This window comes from Nuphar pumila, chromosome 5 (assembly GCF_984573655.1).
Source record: "Nuphar pumila chromosome 5, dmNupPumi1.hap1.1, whole genome shotgun sequence".
Lineage (NCBI taxonomy): Eukaryota > Viridiplantae > Streptophyta > Magnoliopsida > Nymphaeales > Nymphaeaceae > Nuphar > Nuphar pumila.
The window spans coordinates 106,208,144-106,222,261 of NC_143253.1; the positions used below are offsets into that span (position 1 = coordinate 106,208,144).

Consider the following 14,118-nt stretch of genomic DNA (forward strand, 5'->3'; position numbering starts at 1 on the left):
ATAAGTTTGCAAATGGACAATTCAGTCAGCTCGGGGCTTTCCTCCAATTTTCTTGGACAACTAGTTTCTGAAAAATTGAATACCAATAATTATTTGACCTGGAAACGTCAAATCACTCCCTTCATCCGAAGCCAAGATCTTTCAGGCCACTTGGATGGCTCTACTCCAATGCCTCCAAAATTTATTCCACAAGAAGCAAAAGAAGATGGAAACTTACCAAACATTGTTCGTGATCCTACTTTTGTTACTTGGATGGAGCGCGATCAAGCTCTCGTCGCGTACATTACTTCTACACTGACACAAGAAGTACTTGTTTCTATTCCTGATGATTGTACAGCTAAAGAATTGTGGTAGAATCTAGCTCAGACTTATGCTCAAATATCAGAGGCTAAGGTGTTGTTTCTCAAGCGCGAATTCCAACTTTTAAAAAAAGGGACAATGACTATTATTGAGTTCTTAAATCAAGTCAAAAGCATCACAGATCAACTAGCCATTGTTGGATATCCAGTGTCCGATAAAGAAAAAGTGCAGCAGACCCTGAATGCCTTGGGATCAGAGTATCATGTCCTTGTGACTTCCTTACTGTGCTTGCCTATGTTACCTAGTTTTGAAGATTTGCGTGCTAAACTGTTCCAGTATGAGATGTCCTTGAAAAGCATTTCTGATGCTTCAACAGGGCAATCGTCTATACATGATGTTCTTGCCACCGGGATGATTGCTGATCGTACACGAGGAGGGCGTGGCAACAGAGGTAGGGGAGTACAAATCCAAGGTGGACGTGGGTTGCTACCTACACCAAATGTCACTCCCAGTCTGACAAGGAATGTTCCCACGTGTTACCAGTGCAACAAACGTGGCCACATCAAAGCCAATTGTTGGTTCAATCCTCAGAATCCTCAAAATCGCAATAGAATACAAAACAATAGAAATGTTGCTACATCAGGATCTGCGGGTACCTTTCGTGTCAGTGATGATGCTAAGGATCTTCTCTTGTCAGCTATGGCTAACTTGAACCTGAAGCAGAATGATGATGGAATATGGTATGTCGACTCTGGGGCGTAAACACAGACATATTGTGGAGAGTGCAATGAGCATGATGCATGGCTCTAACGTGCCCATTAGTCTTTGGACAGAAGCTTTTCATACTGCCACTCATGTGATAAATCGTCTCCCTATGCCTATTCTTGAGAATCAGTCCCCTTATTATGTTCTCTTTGGAGTACATCCAGATTATGATGAGTTACGAGTTTTTGGTTGCATGTGTTATGTACATATTGATAAATCCGTGAGAACTAAATTTCAGGACAAAGCTTCTATATGCCAATTTGTAGGTTATGCAGATGAACACAAGGGATACAGGTGCTATGACCCTGCCAACAAGAAGATCAGAATCTCTAGAAATGTTATTTTTGATGAAAATAGTTTTCTGAAAAATAAAGCAGATCATGATTATGAACATATTGACGCATCTGTCAATTGGTATGATCCATGGCTAAGTGCTGAACTCATCTCACATGCTGCAGAACATACTACTTTGGCTCCTGGAAGCATAAACGATGAGATAGTTTCAGATGAGGCATCAGGAACAGAATGTCAAAGATATAAAGGAAATGTCTATACCAGGAGGCCCAGAGAACAAACTGATGTACCTACAGAAGGACAAGTGGCATTGTCCAGTAACAAAGAGGGACCAAGAAGATCAGGCAGGATAAGGCACCCCATTGAGAAATGAGTGAGTTATGATAACTTCTCTATGGATTTTCAGCTTTTTCTATCCAAGATTGAAAAACACGAGGAACCACTTGGATTGCCAAGCTATTCAATCCAACAAATGGATTGAAGCAATGAATGAGGAAATTGAGGCACTTCATGAGTGTCAAACATGGGAGATAGTTGGTCGTCCCCCAGATAAAAATGTTGTTGGTTCAAAATGGGTATTAAGATTAAATATAAACCTGATGGTAGCATTGAACGATACAAGGCACGTCTTGTTGCCAAAGGTTTCACTCAAGAATACGGTCAAGATTATGATGAGACATTTAGCCCAGTAGTGAAAATGGGAACCATTCGTATTATTCTTGGCCTGGCCATTGAACATGGGTGGACTCTTAGTCAGCTTGATGTTAAAAATGCATTCCTTCACGGGGATTTAAAGGAAGAGGTCTACATGGAGCAACCTCAAGGCTATGCAGAGGGAGACCCAAAAGAATATGTATGCAAATTGAGCAGAGCTTTGTATGGCTTAAAGCAAGCCTCCAGGTCGTGGTTTGAAAGCTTCTCCTTAGAGATTCAGAACCACGGTTTCCTCCGCTCCCAACTAGATCATTCGCTATTTATATACAGAGATGGATCCAATATAGTTTTCTTACTTATATATGTTGATGATATTGTGATCACTGGTAATGCTCCAGACCATATTAGACGAATTAAAGATTTGCTGAGTATGCGATTCACGATGAAAGATCTTGGAGAACTGAGATATTTCTTTGGTGTAGAGGTGGACAGACAGGATGGAAAAATGTCATTAACCCAACACAAATATACTCTTGATCTTCTTACCAAAGCAGGAATGATAGATTGCAAACCTCTACCTACACCTAGTGTTGTCAGTCAAAAGCTCAGTATTTGTGATGGTGAGTTATACCATGATGCAAGCAAGTATCGCAGTTTAGTGGGCATGTTACAGTATCTTACTTTTACTAGACCAGACATTGTATATTCTGTAAACCAGGTATCCCAATTCATGCATGAGCCAAAGACTGGTCACATGGATGCTGTTAAACGTATTCTTCGTTACCTAAAAGGCACAGTAGGTGATGGACTCACATATGTACAATCTTCATGGGGGACACCGAAACATGACATAGTGGCTTACACAGATGCAGACTGGGTAGGGGACCCAGATGAGAGAAGGTCTGTTTAAGGATACTGTGTTTTTATCGGAAGAAATCTAGCCTCATGGAGTAGCAGGAAACAAAAGGCTGTGGCACGATCTAGTACAGAGGCAGAGTATAGATCTATGGCAGCTACCACAGCAGAAGTGACCTGGATTAGACATCTACTTACAGAGATGGGAGAGAATATCTCAAGTTCGACTCTTATGTGTGATAATAGAAGTGCTATACAAATTGCGTTCAATCCTGTTCATCACAGTCGGACTAAGCATATTGAGATTGACCAGCATTTCATCAGACAAAAGAGTAATCATTTTTGGTATCTGAAGAACAAGTTGCACATGGTTCAATCCCATGCACAACTTGAGGGAGGGTATTAGAATATGGATCCATTGAAGGATCCATATCACATGTATATTTATGTATTTTGTATTACTAATGCAGGGCAGTTTTGTCCATGCAAAAGAAGTTGTAACCCTATTAAACTTAGCAGCAGAATAGAGAGATTGGTGTGGCGGCCGATTCTTAACAGGTACCCGAGTTATCTTTCTTCTTTTTCTCTTCTCATTTCTCAATCCTTGCAGCAGTTTTCACAAGAAGTAGGAGAATCGATCTCTCGATCACTTCTTTTGTGTGACAACTAGAGTGCCATTAGTATGTCCTTTAATCCAATCCATCACAGTCGTGCCAAACATATTGAAATAGACCAGCATTTTGTGAGACAAAAGGTAGAAGAGAAAGAAATTGAGCCTGAATTTGTACGAACTACAGATCAAGTGGCGGATATATTTACAAAAGGATTGACAAAAGACAGATTTTGGATGTTAAAAGGCAAGTTGTTCATGGTTCAAGATCATGCACAACTTGAGGGAGGGTGAAAAGTGTTTGAAAATGACTTGGAATACATTAGGTTCAACAATGAACCCATACACATGCACATAAAGTGCGAATATACCCATTAAAGGGAACAACACAAGCACATAATGTGCTAACACATAAACCCACAAAAGGGGAAAATGACTTAAAGTCATAAGTTGAATATTATTGAAGAAAGAAAGAGAAGGGGTGAAAACCCCATTACAATGAAGCAAGAGCTCCCTCAAGAAGTGAATAAATTACAAGGGGGAGACCCCTATTTATAACAAGAGAGGAGCCACATAGGGGGCTCCCAAAGGAGTCGTTGGGAGCCCCCAACGGTCACATTTGTGACCGTTGGGGGCTCCCCAACGACTCTTTGGGGAGCCTCCCTAGGTGGCGCAAACCACAAAAAATAAAAAATAAAAAAAGAAAAATAAAAATAAAAATAAAATTACAAACATATTCCAAACGGAATATGCGTAAAAAGGGGAAATGACTAAACTACCCCTATGCCTAATAATAGAGAAATATATATTTTATATATATAATTAGGAAGATACATATGCATATATACCATATATGTATATGTATCATCCTTTATATATATAAAATATATATAAGATTACAAGGATTGAATGATACATTTTAACAAAAAGAAGTGTTTTCCCTTGTTACGGGTCATGGATCTGGAGATCCAGACCCGTGACATTAACTTCTCATTAATGGCATTGTGTAATTTATTTTATTGTAATGAGGGTACTTTAGTATCCTAATCTTTGTAATAGCATGTTAATATAAATGGGTTTACACAGCAGCCGACCCTAAAAAAAAAGGGTATCGGTTTTTCTCCAGCCTCTCTCTCCCTTTCTCTCTCTCTCTCTCTGTTTCTCAGCTCTCACGCGTGGAACGACCTAAATATTGAAAACTTAACAACTTTGAATTTATGTTGCTGGATTCATTGAAAGATGATAACTTCATTCATTCATTTGAATCTCTCTCTCTCTCTGCACACATGCAAACCGAGAAATGATCTGTTTTTTTTCTCCAGGAGACACCTTTCCACGCTATCAGGATATCATGATCGGACAATATTTTCAGTTGACTGGTCAAGGTAATAAAATTTTCTGTTGTTTTGTCCATAGGATGTCATATTGTGGTCGGAGATAGTGGAAAGGACATTTATAGAGTTGCGCTATAGGTTTATGAAGGAGCTCTTGCATGTTCATGTGAGAGTTGGGACTTTCTTTTATCAGACAGATGTAAATGGTCCTTCTTGATAGCTGGAGATTTCATAGGAGCAGTGCCAGTTATATTGATTCTTTCAAGGATGCCTGGAGGTTCTCATAGGCCTTGTTTCAGTTATTTTGAATTGACAACTATTGTTGTTTAGTCTCTATAAGCCTAATTGGATGCTCTGTTAATTATGTCAGGGATGGTATAATTGCTAGTGGAGCAGCTGATGATGCCATCTGTCTTTTCTGTGAGCACACCAAAGAATTGGTACCCATGATTCCTCTCATCTTTCTAGCACATCATCCCTGATTTTGCTTTAAGAGCACACGCATTTGGTTACTTTGGTTCTACTGAGATCTTAATAGCATAAAGATATACTTCTTCAAGCAGTTACTATAATGAGGCTTACTACTTTGAAAAAAGATCGTCTCATACTGATTCAAGAAAAAAACTGTTCTTTGATTTTTCATCGGCTGTCTGTCCTGATTTCAGTAATAGACTAAATCTTAGAAAAGATTACTGTCAACTTCAGCTTTACCCTGGCGTGCACTGACTGTAGTTTATAGTAATGCAGTTCTCAGCTATGTGAATATTCTGGACATAAAAATTGATTCTTGCTTTGAAGGATAAATTCCTACTTGCATACGAAATTGGTTCATCTGTTACACATTATTGAGAAAGAGATTTCAATCTTTCATGATAAACATTTTTTACAAGTGTTGTCTAGATGCAGTCATGGCTGGAGGAATTGTTCTATTATGACATTTCTTTCTTCTGGGGTGGTGGTGTGTGTTGGTTTTGGAATGCATAACATGCTTGTCATGCTCGGAAGGGCTTAATGGAGGACTGTCATTTGTTGGTAAATTTTGCACACATAAATACATAAGCTAGCAAACACGTGTGCATGGATGCAGATGTTAAAATATGGCATATATATATTAGTATTTATATACATTATAATGTATATATGTATTAGTATATATAATATGTATATTGATTGTAGAATGTATTTTTTGGGTTCTTTGTATTTTATTTCTTTTCTTTTTATTGATTTTTTGTTTCTTATTTTTGTAATAGGTATGCCCATTAGGGGGATTTTTGTCCTGTCTCTAACATTAGGGGAATTTTTGTCCTGTCTCTAAGAGATGTTGGAGCTGGTCCAACTAGCTATTGGGCCTCTTCTCTTCTCCATTGTGTTGCCTATATATATGGGATTCTCCCCCATATATTATATGCTTTTCCAATGAAAGAGAAGATGAGGGAAATTCAGAGGAGGGAAGAGTATGAGCGGGCTCATACGACAAAGAGAAAGAAATGCCAAACGAGCCTAGGAACAGGAATATGAGAGGCTATAACCAGTGGGGTGAATCTCAGGTATCTGACCGAGAAAGAAAAGTTCACAAACCTCTGTTGACCCATCCGATCTAAACCACATTATCGAAATCAGACAGAAAATTAAAGTCCCTTGAGAACATGGTTTGAAACCTCAATACCAACATGAAGTATATGGATATGGATATGAGGGATTTCTCCCTGGAGGACATTCTGCCTGAAGGATGAGATGATGATGATGAAGATACTCCCCTAAAGTTTCTAAAGTTCAGTAAAAAAGAGGATCCCAAGAACTCACATAGCCCTATTCATGGGGAGTGCGGCTAAACACTACAACAGTGATAGACGGCTAATCAACTGGTTTCATAGAAGTTTGGAGGGAGAGACACTGGAATGGTTTGCTACCCTAAACCTCCAACAAATCAAGATGTTTAAACAAATCATTAACCTCTTCATGGACTATTTGTTAAAGAAGACGTGATGTGGTTCTGGATTTATGTATGGTCTAGATCCATATCACATGTTTTAGTAATTCTAATTTGCACATGTGCACATTTTGTATTTTGTATTTTGTATTTATAATCAAGGACATTATCTCCATTGTATTTGTAAGTCACTGTATATTAACACAACTTTTCTAGGTCACGAGATGACCTTTCTGTGCAGCCCTTGTCTCCCTCCATCTACCTTTCTGCTGATAATGAAGACGTGGCTGGAACTCTAAATTCTTACATGGTATCAGAGCAAGGTTGAATCGATCTACGTCGCCCATTGAAGGTTGGTTTCATTTTTTCTCTTCTTTTCTTTTATTCCTTATTCTTCCTCTCATCTTCTTTTCTGTTTCACGACAGATATGTTTTATCTTCAGATCTGGGCCCCTTTCGGAGTTACCGGAAGCGCGCTTCCCCGAAGCGCATTTCGGAAGTGCGAAACGTTGCGCTTCCGAAACGTGCAGGGAAGCACGTTTCCCTTTTATGGGAACCGCGCTTCCCCCTCGCTTCCCCTATTTTTTTTTGTAATTTTATTTTTTTCGCTTCCCCCTCGCTTCCGATTCGCTTCCTAGGTCGCTCCTGGTTCGCTTCCTAGGTCGCTTCCGAGACGGTTCATAATTTTCTTCTAAGTTATCCCACGCTTCCCGCTTCCTAAAATTTTGAAAGTGCCTCGCTTCCCGCTCCTGCTTCCCGTATCGCTTCCCGCTTCTGCTTCCTCGACTAGTAACTCTGGTCCCTTATAATCTACCTCTCATTCTTCTTATTTTTTTTCTAAAGAACATATTCGACATGCTATTTTTTGTCTAAAGAACATATCACGTCAGATCTGGTGTTGTTTTCTGTTATCATCCTTATTCTTTCTAACTAATCCTAAAATCAAATCACGTTAAATCTGTTTTGTTTTTTCTTCTCAAATCATCTTTTGTCCTTCATAATCATCTTTTATCTTGATTCCTTATTTCTTCCTTTATATTTCTCATATAAACAATCTTGATTTTGCATATTATTACTGTTGGGTGGAATTTTCTCTGTTTGACGTCAATTATTTTTGTTTTGGAATCACGTCATCGATTATCTTGGTATATTGGATCTTCATTAAGACCTGTGTTGCGGTTCTGGTACATAACCAGTAACCAGAACTCATTTTTCGCAAAAAAAAAGGTGCGCAGCACAAGGTCCAAAATTAAAGACATCTGAAAGTTATTATTTCTTTCAATCCATAATTGAAAGATATGGATTCGTCATCTACTCATTCTAGTCTTTCCTCTAGCTTTCTGAGTCAACTTGTCTCTGAAAAACTCTACCATTCAAATTTCTTGACCTGGAAAAGACAAATAATTTCCTTCGTACGATGCCAAAATCTTTTTGGGCACCTAGATGAATCAACTCCAGCCCCGCTTCAATTTATCACACAGGAAATACAAGATGATAAAGGGGTTGTCTCATCTCGGATTATTCAAAATCCTAACTTCACGGTTTGGATGAAAAGAGACCAAGCACTAGTCGCGTATATCACTTCTACTTTATCCCAGGAAATACTTATTGCAATTCCAGACGATTGTTCAGCCGCTGAACTATAAAATATGTTGGCTCAAACCTATTCTCAAATGTCGAAAGCAAAAGTTTTGTATCTCAAGCGAGAATTTCAGTCATTAAAGGACACTATGTCTGTTATGGAATATCTGAACAAGGTAAAAAGCATCACAGATCAGTTGGCTCTTGTTGGATGTGCGATCTCAGAGAGAGATAAGGTGCAACAAGTTTTAAGCGGGTTGGGAGGAGACTATCATATTCTTGTCACGTCTCTCACATGCTTGCATCTTTTACCCAATTTTGAAGACTTACGGGCTAAACTTCTACATTATGAGATCAGTTTGAAGAACCTTTCTGATGGTGATGGTGGGTAACTTGACTCACAAAATGTTTTCGCTACTGGGCTGGTTTATGGACAAGGTCGTGGTGGAGGAAATAATCATCGCGGAGGTAGAGCTCGAGGACGATATGGTGGACAAAGGGGACGTGGGTTGCTTCCTACCCCAAACATGCCTCCTAATGCTCATGTAGGAAATTTAAGAAATATTCCCACATGCTTCCTCTGTAATAAAAGGGGCACATTAAAGCTGATTGTTGGTTCAACCCTCAGAACAAAGGCAAGAATTCTATTATTCAGTCACAGAGGCAGACTGATGGGAGTAAATCTAGTGGAGATGTGCAACAACTTTTATTGGCAGCCCTTTCAAAGATGACCAGGGAGTATGGTATATAGACTCTGGGGCAGCCACCCATGTCACAGGAGATATAGGTAAACTCTCGAACTTATCTCCTTATTTCGATAATGACAGTATTGTTACTGGAGATGTAACTCATCATTTCATTTCTCACACTGGAAATGCCATAATACCCTTCTTAAATTCATCCATAAAACCGTCCAATGTTCTCTATGCTCCTAATATAAAAAAGAACATTATTTTTGTCTCCAAACTTGTTGATGATACACATTCTTTTGTCGAATTTACTCCATCTTTTGTGTATGTCAAGGACCTTCAAACGAGAGAGACGTTCGTTAAAGGGGAGCGACGAGGAAATATGTATATCTTCAAGGAAGATCCTTTTGTTCATGTTTCTGCTCTTGTCCTCTTGAAGCCTTCGTTGGAGTCCGATGAATTCTCTTCTAAATGTCTTTTTAGTCTGTCTAAATGTAATAAGTCAAATATTTGGCATAGTCGACTTGGACACTGTAGTTCCTCTTTTGTTGAAAAGCTTGTAAGAGATAATCTTATCTCCTTATCTAGTTTGAGTCCTCCTTTTGGCAATGAGTAATGTACAAGTTGTCAATTGTGCAAGAGTCATGTTCTTCCTTTCAATTCAATTAATAAAAGAGCTTCAAGAGCTTTTGAGATTTTCTACTCTGATGTATGGGTCCTGCACCTACTTGTTCTCCTTCGGGTAGCCGATACTATGTTGTTTTCATTGATAGTTATTCTCGTTATACCTGGATATACTTCATGAAACATAAATATGAAGTTCTTCAATTGTTCAGAATGTTTCATGCCTTTGTTAAAACTCAATTTTCGTCAAATATTATGAATTTTCAGTGTGATGGGGGAGGTGAATACACTTCAAATGACTTTATTGTTTTTCTTCGAAACAATGGTACAAGTCGCAGAGTTTCCTACTCACACACACCGCAACAAAATAGTGTGGCTGAACGAAAACACTGCCACATTGTTGAGAGTGCGATGAGCATGTTGCATGACAGACATATTCCTATTGAGTTGTGGACAAAAGCTTTTCACTCAATGGTTTATATTATAAATCGTTTGTCGATGGTCATTTTAGCCAATAAATCACCTTATTATACTCTTTTTGGGCAGCACCCAAATTATGATAATTTACGAGTTTTTGGCTGTGGTTATTATGTGCACATTGACAAATCATTAAGAAATAAGTTTCAGGATAAAGCTTCTAAGTGCAGATTTGTGGGATATGCAGATGATTATAAGGGATATCATTGCTACAAGCCTTTGACCAAGCGTGTTAAGATCTCCAGAATTGTGGTTTTTGATGAGCAAAATTTTAAAGATATGCATTCTTTTGAAAATATGCGTCATCGTGTTGAAGTTTATTCTCCATGGTTGAATATCGAGTTGTTTGCTAACATCAATGGAGAGTGTTCATCTGATTGAAGTGTTGCTCCCATGCCTATTCTTGTTCCAGATGAAACCTCTTGCACAACTGAAGTTGAGATTGACAATTCGCCGCCCAAGGAGATTGAGAAGTTTTCAGGACCAGTCTATACGAGAAGAGCAGCAAAAACCACTCCCACCATTACTGATGTGATTGTTGATGAACCTGAAAATCATTCCTTTGTCAGGAAATCTAAAAGAATTCGACACCCAATTCAGAGATGAGTTAGTTATGATAATTTCACTCTGGATTTTCAGTTATTTCTGTCACAGGTTGAAAAGCAAGATGAACCTACTACCTTCAATCAGGCAGTCAAGTCACCCAAGTGGATAGAGACAATGAATGAAGAAATAGAAGCGTTACATGAATGCCAAACATGTAAAGTTGTTCCCAGACCCAATGATAGAAATATCGTAGGGTCTAAGTGGGTTTATAAGATCAAGTATAAACCTGATGGGAGCATTGAACGACACAAAGCAAGACTTGTTGCACATGGTTCCACTCAAGAATATAGCCAGGATTATGGTGAGACCTTTGGTCCTGTGGTCAAGATAGGGACAATTCGTATCATATTATTGTTGGATTAACCACCATGATTTACGTGGTGGTTATCCACGATGTGGATTCATCCCCACATCTAGAATGATCGCTTCCTATAAACTAGCATGGGATAAAGGGGGAACAGTTATGCAAACCGTTTCGATCCCGTGCCCTATAAAAAGGGGGTTTCATAAACCACCCGATATAGAGTGAAATACAATGAAAATTAGTTTTTCACATACTGGGAAATACGAGAGAGGGTTTAGAATCTTACCTCTCTATTCAGAGTATTTCCATCCGGTCGCGGGAATTGGTCCTGCTCACCGACTGCATCCGGCAGCCTGCGCTTGTGGAGGGCCGCAGTCCGGCTGAGGAGAAAAAACATCCTCTGCTCCAACCACCACCAGTCTGGTTTTCCCCTGCTTCAGTCGAGTACTCCAACCCCCTTGTTTTTCTGTTTTTTACACATATACAATTTCTGCTGTGTATTTTTTCTGTTTGTGCGCATGCTGCCCATAAGGAAGACCCAACAATGGGTTATGGGCCCACACCCCGCATCCGCTACGCGGGGTGTGTCCTGGTCGTCCGGCAATACAGGTCGTCGTGGGTCGACGTTGCAGTTGGTCACCGGCACCGGCGACTGTCGCCGTAGGGTGACAAAAAAAGGGGGTTTCGGGTTTTTACCTGTGGTTGTTGGCTGCAGGAGCATCAGCCGTCGTCGATGGAAGCCGCAGACTGTCACCGATCTAATGGTCGGCATCTGTTTGACAACGCACAAGGGTTTAAAAACTTCTTTTTTCCCTGTTTCCTCTACCGTCGGGCGAAGAGAGTGTAAAATTGTCTATGAAGAGACAATACGCATACAAGCATAAACACTTTATAAAAGAAGTGCACGAAAGCACTCTCACAACACTTGAACAAATTACGCAACAAGCGTAAAAATAATAAACATGCAATAATGCATGTATTTCATAAAAGAAAGGAAATGCTTGAGACTCTCAAGCTTAGGGAATACAAGGGGGAAACACCCCTATTTATACAAGAAGAGGGAGGTGCAAAGGGGGGCTCCCAAAGGAGTCGTTGGGGAGCCCCCAACGGTCACATTTGTGACTGTTGCCCCCCCCCCCCCCCCAACGACTCTATTGGGGGACCCCCAATGCACCTTTTATGAAATAAAATAAAAAAGCAAAAAAGAAATAAAGAAAAAAGAAATACAAAAAAAGAATATTGAAAATTACAACATATTCCAAATTGGAATATGCGCAAAATAAGAAATTACAAGAATACCCTTTTTGGGTAAAAAAGAAAGAAATAAAGAAATGAATATAAATGTATATATTTATATATATGGAGATACGTATACATATAATAATTATATGTATACGTATCTCTATGTATATAAGTATATATATTTATACTTACAACACAGATTTTGGAGATACATTTTAACACCCCCCATCAAACTTACGGTGTGATAACCGCAAGTTTGTCAAGAAGGAAATGAAATCTGGGCGAACATAGTGCTTTGGTGAAGAAGTCTGTGAGTTGATACTCAGACGTTACGTATGGTAGATCAATGACCTTCAAGTATTCTTCTCTGAGATAATGGCAGTCCATTTCTATATGCTTTGTTCACTCATGAAAGGTGTGATTCTTGGCAATATAAATTTCACTTTTATTGTCACAGCACAACTTTGTTGGTTCTCTGATAAATATTCCCATATCTTCCAAAAGGCGCCGAATCCATACAATTTCCATGGTGGTGGATGCCATGGCTCTATATTCAGCTTCAGTGGATGACAGAGAGACCTTCTGTTGCTTTTTACATCACCATGAAATCAAAGACTCACCTAAGAAAACACAAAAACCAGTGGTGGAGTGACGGTTACTAGGGTCACCTCCCCAATCTGAGTCAGTATAAGCAAGTAATTTTAAATCAGAAGAAGAAGAAGATAAAAATACTCACTTATTTATTGTGCCCTTCAAGTATCTGATGATGCGAAGAACAACACTCATATGAACGGTTGTGGGAGCGTGCTGAAATTGACTGGCGATGTGTATAGCATGTGACAAATCAGGTCGAGTAATGCTAAGATACATTAAAGACCCTACCAACTGTCGGTAAGGAGTAGGATCGGTTAAGGGAACACCATCGTCAATCTTCATTTTTGCTCTCACAACTTCAGGAGTTTCGCATACTTTGTCATCAGAAATCTCTGATCTGTCAATAATCTCACAAGCAAGTTTAGACTGAGATAGAAAATAACCACGTTGCAAATAAGCAACCTCTATTCCATGAAAATATGTCAGAAAACCCAAGTCTGACATCTCAAATTTTGAAGTCAAGACAGACTTAATACCCTTGACTCCTTGAACATCGTCACCTGTGATGAGCATGTCATCAACATAGAGCAAAAGTATCACAATCTCTGCATTAGATTTTCTAGTAAATAAAGCAGTGTCAGTATAGCATGAGGAAAAACCATTTTCCAGCATTACACTGGTAAACCTGTCATACCAGGCTTTGGGAGCCTGTTTCAAACCATAGAGAGCCTTTCGAAGGCGAAGAACTTTATCTTTAGGAATCTTCATGCCTGGTGGGGCATCCATATATACTTCTTAGTTAAGATCACCATTTAAAAACGCATTTTTCACATCCATTTGAAAAATGTTCCAATTTTTAATAGATGCAATAGTAATAAGACATCTAACTGTAACCATTCGGGCTACAGGAGCAAACGTTTCTTCATAATCAATTTCATACTCTTGTCCATACCCTTTAGCGACTAAGCGAGCTTTATACCTTTCCAAAGATCCGTCAGACTTAGTTTTAACCTTAAAAACGTTTCTTCATAATCAATTCCATACTCTTGTTCATACCCTTTAGCGACTAAGCGAGCTTTATACCTTTCCAAAGATCCGTCACACTTAGTTTTAACCTTAAAAACCCATCGACAACCTATAGTTTTTTTTCCTATAGGTAGGGTTTGGAAATCCCAAGTTTCAGCCCTTTTGAGAGCATTAAGTTCATTTTGCATAGCTTCCTGCCATTCTATACATTTTTTAGCTTCTTCAAAATTTCT

General features: G+C 39.1%; 1 protein-coding gene across 1 annotated transcript in view; it reads left to right on the top strand.

Annotated features, from left to right (window-relative positions):
* EMB1345 (Transducin/WD40 repeat-like superfamily protein) overlaps window positions 1-14,118 on the top strand; it is a 94,462-nt gene that overhangs the window by 22,657 nt on the left and 57,687 nt on the right. Inside the window, exons 7-8 of the mRNA XM_090006320.1 lie at window positions 4,801-4,863; window positions 5,183-5,252. Of these exons, the coding sequence (XP_089862446.1) occupies window positions 4,801-4,863; window positions 5,183-5,252 (133 nt within the window). The remainder of the gene's footprint in view (window positions 1-4,800; window positions 4,864-5,182; window positions 5,253-14,118) is intronic.